Here is a 6,116-nt window from a genome sequence, read left to right on the forward strand (position 1 = left end):
ACATCTCAGCCCGATTTTCGTTTTGGTGAAACCTCAAGTACTGGAGTCTCGAGTGTTCAACACACACGTACATGTCGACCGCGAACTCTTGGAATAGTCTTCCAGATGCTAGGATAACAGAGAAGGGTGGTCGCCTGAATAATAGATACGCAAACCAGTCTAGATTTGATACATCTCCCGCGGGGTCTAGAGAACACAATCACGTCAGTAAATGAGCCATCAATACCAAAGGCGAAAGTACTGACTGGTAGGGGTTGGGTTGCGGAAGCACTCATGCCACATTTGAGACCCGTATAAGAACAGGAGTGGATATCGAAGAGCAAAATATCCAGTATGAAGCTCCGAAATACGTTGTCGGAAACCTGAGCGTCGCACCAAGACAATATCCCGCGACTTCGCGCCTACAGTGCCGTCCCCATCGACAATCGCTGCTACCTCATTGGCTGCTGGTAAGTTATAACGGCGGTGATCTGAGCCAGGCGCTAAGACAGTCTTAATTTTCAGCGTTTTCACCACCTTATCGTTACAAATTTCGCTTGCTGACTTGAACACCTTCGCATAAGGATTGTGGCGATACATAAAGTCCTGGAAGAGTAACAGAATTTCAGGGTTGAGGTCTACGCCGGATCGATTTACTCGCAGGCGGGCCTCTTCTCGGCCACCAGTCCCATAAGTGAAAATTTGGGCGAAACCAGGCTCCGCATCAGTCACAGGCATTAATGCAGTAATGTTGTGCGATAATTGGCCGTTTATCTTGAAGACGTAATGCCCTGCTTGACCCAACGTGTTTTTGTCGAGGTTGACTCCCAAAGACGTAAAAGATAATGCATTGTTGTACTTTTGTATCTTCTCGCAAAACTTCCTCGCCTCTATGAGATAAAACCGGATCAGTACTGTACTTTACATTATGATAGAAAATTACTTACTCTCATCACTTCCGCTCAGCAGGTCGCGGAAAAAACCAGGTACCTGCTCATCAACCATGTCGGGGAAGTACTTCACCGGTAAGTCAACATTGCCATGCCGACAACAATTCCCAAATGTCGTGCGCTCGAGTTTTGCGTCGTTCGAACGCCGCTCTTGCTTCCATCGAAAGGCACCACAACCTTGACAGACGTCAGACTGTGCACCGAGTCGGAAAGGGATTTCTCCATGAAATTTGTCGAGCAAGTTCGCCTCACAACCAAACAATTCAGACCTTATGGCCGGACCCTTTGCACGTCTTCTTCTGGGCATATTAAAACAGACACGAATGAATTGAAATGATCAAGTATCAGGTCGTATACCACGCATCAGAACAGTCCAATTAGTTAGGCAGTTGAGACTCACACAACAGAGCATCAAGTGAATAAGTTACTACTGTCGCGGTGATCAAAGGCCAAGACAATCCCGTTCGATAAGGGTACTCACGCGAGCGCAGACACCCTCGCGATGTCGTCTGCAGGCCGAGCGAAGATATACATGATAATGAGCAATAAAGTGAAAAAACTCTCCACAAACTTGCGCACAGGATAAGGAATCCACATGGTCAGCGGAAGTCCCCAGTAAGTGTATCAAATTGCCACTGATGTGAAATCCAAGGTATTGTTGTACCACATTGCAGAATTATTCCATGCCTGCACTGATGTGGCGTAGGATCTCCAATCACCAATCAACATTTAGCTCTGTGGTTTGAAAACACAAACAGAGGGAATCGACACCACACGATAGTCAGGCCAGGAGAATGTTCAATCCTACACCACATTCGAAGTAAGGAAACATTCGAGCAGGTTCCACAGTGTCGGATTCGATGCGAAATCCACCAAGCCGGATTGTCAGCACAGAATCAAGGTAAACCGAGCCCACATCAAATCGCTACAATTTTTCAACACCTTATCTGAATACCAGGACGTTGGGCAAGAGCATGGTTCTACAAAACAGGAACAGTGTGTTAAATCAGTTATTGAGCCAAAACTTTGTTTGCATCATCTGCAGTTCGCGCGTGAGACCCACCTTGATATCCTCGCGATTCGATCTCAGTACCTCAATCCCAGACACAGACACCAGACGGCGATGATTATCCGTGACCGCATGGGCAATGCCAAACAAACATTTTGCGATAGCCGGGTGCTCGGAAACTTGAAAACCGAAATGCCACAATGCGAGAGCACGCATGAAGTCAACACGACATAGGTTGGAGATCATTTTCGCTACACGAGCCTACCAAACGCCGAACGGACAAAGAGGCATGATCTCGAAGAACCAGCCACTCGTGGCCCCATTGTAAACCTTATAAAAGCATCTATTTAAATGAAAGACAATTCGGCACGGTATTAGCATCCTTTACCTCACGCATCATATTGTGACAGACTGTACATGAGCAGAAATCACCAAAGTCCACTCATCCTATCGACATCTTTCAAAAAAAATCTTTAGGCCGTACAAAGGCAAAGTTAATATGGGGCTAATACCAAATCAAGTGTCGGCTATGGAGGTGATTCATTCTCTGGATCACCACTTTTTACAAGAATACGGAGTTGTCAAATGGACAACCCTTTCGTGGTCCAAGCACCACATTGCGAAATCTGTGCTTGCGAAATTGGTCGCAGCATTTGTTAAAGGTCAGCCACCAAAATACCGGTCATAGCCAAAACTTACCCCTGCGTCTTGTCCTTAGAATCAGAAGGTGAGGCTCTTCCAAGACACACAATTGGGACTATTGTTGGTTATGCACTTGGTCCTACGTACAACTACACCATTCTGATACCTTACCACGGCAACCCAGAACTCTTGTTGTCTGAGCACTGATTTGTGAGTAACTCACACACACGCATCAGCGCGCCAACACAATGTAGCTAAATCATTATCACGCACAGATCCAAATCCCATGTAGTTCAATTTCGTAGCAGTTATGTAATGTTGATTAACCAGCCGCAGTACAAATTAGTGATCATAACATTATGTTTCATAAGTTGTCAGTTAAAATCAACAACACAAGAGTTTGAAAGAACACCTACCCTCCTAACCTGGTAGACATGCAAATCACATTTTGTTATAGCTTTCCAAAAGTAATCTTTGAGTCTGTTGCGTCCTGACCAACAAGGTGTCAAAGAATGTAATCACGAACTCTTCACGTCAAGCCTGTGCTTTGTTAGAACTGCCATCGCGAATGCGCATGATCTTGACTATTTTCCCTTTAGAAGGACTCGTATCACCTCAGGCCCAAACGTTAAAATCACGCTATACAGTTAGAAGAGCGCGAAGTTAGTTACTCATAGAAAGGCAGCTCTGAATTCACCCACGCGGTGTGAATCAGCTCATGATTGATCCAGATCACTATTCTTGCACGTTTTTATTTTTGGAGCGTGCACACATTAGTCCAGCGTTGCACAGACGCCAAGCAATTCACACACAAGGGTGCAAAATAAGACTACAGTTGTCTCTGAAATAACCCATACCTTTTTATGGACCCCAAAAGGTATGGGTTTTCATAGAGTATGTGTTATCACAATGGGCTTTTGGGCTAAAAAGTGAAAATTATGGACCAAAAAAAGTATGGGTTAGGCAAGAGTATGTGTTATAAGTGGTATGGGTTATTTCAGAGTTGACTGTAAACGCAGTTGGAGAAGATGTATGATGTTATAAATTTGAACATTATCGCCATGCAGAACCCTGTTATAAAATTGGAACAATCATTCTAAGACAAACAGTAGTGGAGTGAAACTGACATATAAAAAACTTCACATTAAATAATTGAACCCCAAGAGCAAAACGTCACAATAATTTGATCATCGCGCATCACGAAACAACATTGTTCATGGCCTCCAATTTCTGTTTTCCATCGCCAGGACGTCCTCAACGTCCCTTACTTTGCGATCACAGTTTGATACATGGTTCCATTGATCCTTGGTCCCCAACTTTACCGCCGCGCGCGCCATTGAGTGAGTAATCTGAGAGGAGCAGCCCAGGCGAGTGTACCAGACATCCTGACCGCACGGTCCTTTTCCACTCTGCTCTTTAGAAGGCAGGGTGTGGTGGAAAGTTGATTTACCGCTCCAAGCAATCTGGACCGCCGATTTGCCTCCAAAATTAATTGCAACTCGGTATTCTGGAAAAATAAACCAACCACCAATAATAACAAAACCTTCACTCTCAGTAATTATCTTACCGCTAATACTATCCAACGGATACCACAAACAATATACTTTTCCTTTATCGTTATCCGTGTGTGGTTTATTATAAAAATTTCCCAAGGTGAAAGCAAAGTTCGCAGCAAAGTCGTGAGGTCCCAATGGCTGAAATTTCGAAATTGAAGTCATAGAGGGCGCTCTAAGGTCATTTAGCTGCTGCCGCGCGATCAGGAATCCAACATCGCAGAAGTCAGAGAAGCGAGAGCCAATTCGCGCACCAAAACCAGGCAGTCTGTCGAGAAACTTTTGATAGAGAGAAGAAGATGATCCCTTGGGAGGCAGATAAGGAGAGGTAAGGACGCTAGAAGAATACCCCACCGTCTGACCGAAGCAGTGCATACGTCCATGAATTAAAGCTCCATTCGTAGTGACACCACTCTTAACTTCCACAGTAGACACCATTCCATCATCTTCAGCATCCGAAGGTGGAAGCGAAGTTAGGGGTGAAGATTCGGGAGAAGAAGCTGGAAGTGGAGTTAATGGTGATGACTCCCTTGATTGGTAAGGGCTGAGCGGCGCAATCGGATTGCCACACTTGGTCAAAAAGTCGGAAGGCTGGTATAATGTAGACAGCGCTCGAATGCGCTCAAGCGAAAACTGTGCATTCGGGGTAGGCAAGCGTTTGAAAAGTTTCATCGACATCATTATTGTATCTACGTCATTTTGATGATCCTGACGGGCTCTAGGGTCCATAGCTTCTAGGTCCTCGAAGGCGAAGGTAAACACGAGCTTATTGGAATGCCGATCAACATATTGACCCCGCCCATGAGTAATGATCGTGTATGTATTAAAGATTATATCCATAGTTCGTTGATGGTTTTCGAACGGTAGAATTGGGTCGTCATAACGGGTGACTTGCTTATCGTATGTGCTCAACAACCGATTAGAAGAATTTTTTGACTGGTCAGTTTGTCAAGCGTCATTAAATTTCCGCGCCCTTGCCGCATGTCGTCTAAAATTGAGAGACATCTTTTAGATTTATGGTCCACCAGGAGAAAGAGAAATCGTGCTTACGTGGTTTCCTTACCACTTGCCTTCCGAACTATGGGTTTAGCAGCAGGCACACCTTCTACTCCTTGTTCACGATAAAAATCCATTGCTTGCTGCCTGTACATTATCCCAAAATTTAAAAATTATTATCCACCTTTCAACGTTGCCAAGATGGCCAGCAAGGAATACACACTTGACACCCCCCTTTCCGGAAATGTTACCCACTCCAAGTATTGCGTGCTCACAGGCCGAATGGAGCCAAAACTTAGGACGAGGGAACCCATCTGGCGCAAGGTATTCATGTGGTACGTGTGAGTAGGACTTCGGAACTGTGAATGGAGGCGGAAGCTGAATAAAGACTCTGGAATGAATTAGCACCCAGCTTGATGCTTTCGAACGAAGAGATCAGTATCATTCAGCACCCACATCCTCATCTGTATGCCCGGTTTGCCTCCTACCATCTATGACTTTGAGCAGGTCTGATAGGTAAGTGACCCCAGGGAGGGGAACGTTTCCACTGTGCTCAGTAATGAAGTAAGCAACCAACTCATCGAATTACAAACCACTGTTCTCACTTACGCTTGACCGGCAGGTGATCTGTCTGGGTGCTTAGCACGTTTGTGCTTTGGCCAATTGTCGGGCATGCCGGACGATATCGTCATGTGGACTACCTAACACTCAGGATGTCAGGTAACACAGGTCAGTACACTCAATTCTATGTTCGATGGGGAAGCAGGAAAATGACAACACCCGAGGCCACGGAACAGAGTCGTGCAAGCTCAATGATGGTCCATGTTCTTAGTACAGCGCGCTTCAAGTTGTACAGAGGCTATCCACACCCTGCAGTAATGACATTTTCCGCCCTTGGCTCACAGACTCCGCTCCGCTCCTCCCAAATACCTTGGTTCAATGATAATATCAAGCGCTTTTGAAGGCGACTCACCGAAATCAAGATTG

At 45.4% G+C, this 6,116-nt stretch overlaps 1 protein-coding gene across 1 annotated transcript; it reads right to left on the minus strand.

Moving 5' to 3' along the window:
* Positions 1 to 3,898: 3,898 nt before the first annotated feature.
* MELLADRAFT_91320 (uncharacterized protein) lies at positions 3,899 to 5,821 on the minus strand (the record flags this gene model as incomplete). Its single annotated transcript, XM_007414178.1, has 7 exons — positions 3,899 to 3,987; positions 4,031 to 4,412; positions 4,488 to 5,040; positions 5,184 to 5,276; positions 5,353 to 5,507; positions 5,586 to 5,676; positions 5,739 to 5,821. 7 exons carry the CDS (start codon positions 5,819 to 5,821, stop codon positions 3,899 to 3,901), a joined length of 1,446 nt encoding a protein of 481 aa, XP_007414240.1.
* Positions 5,822 to 6,116: the final 295 nt, after the last annotated feature.

This window comes from Melampsora larici-populina, assembly GCF_000204055.1.
Source record: "Melampsora larici-populina 98AG31 unplaced genomic scaffold MELLAscaffold_41, whole genome shotgun sequence".
In the NCBI taxonomy this organism is placed as follows: domain Eukaryota; kingdom Fungi; phylum Basidiomycota; class Pucciniomycetes; order Pucciniales; family Melampsoraceae; genus Melampsora; species Melampsora laricis-populina.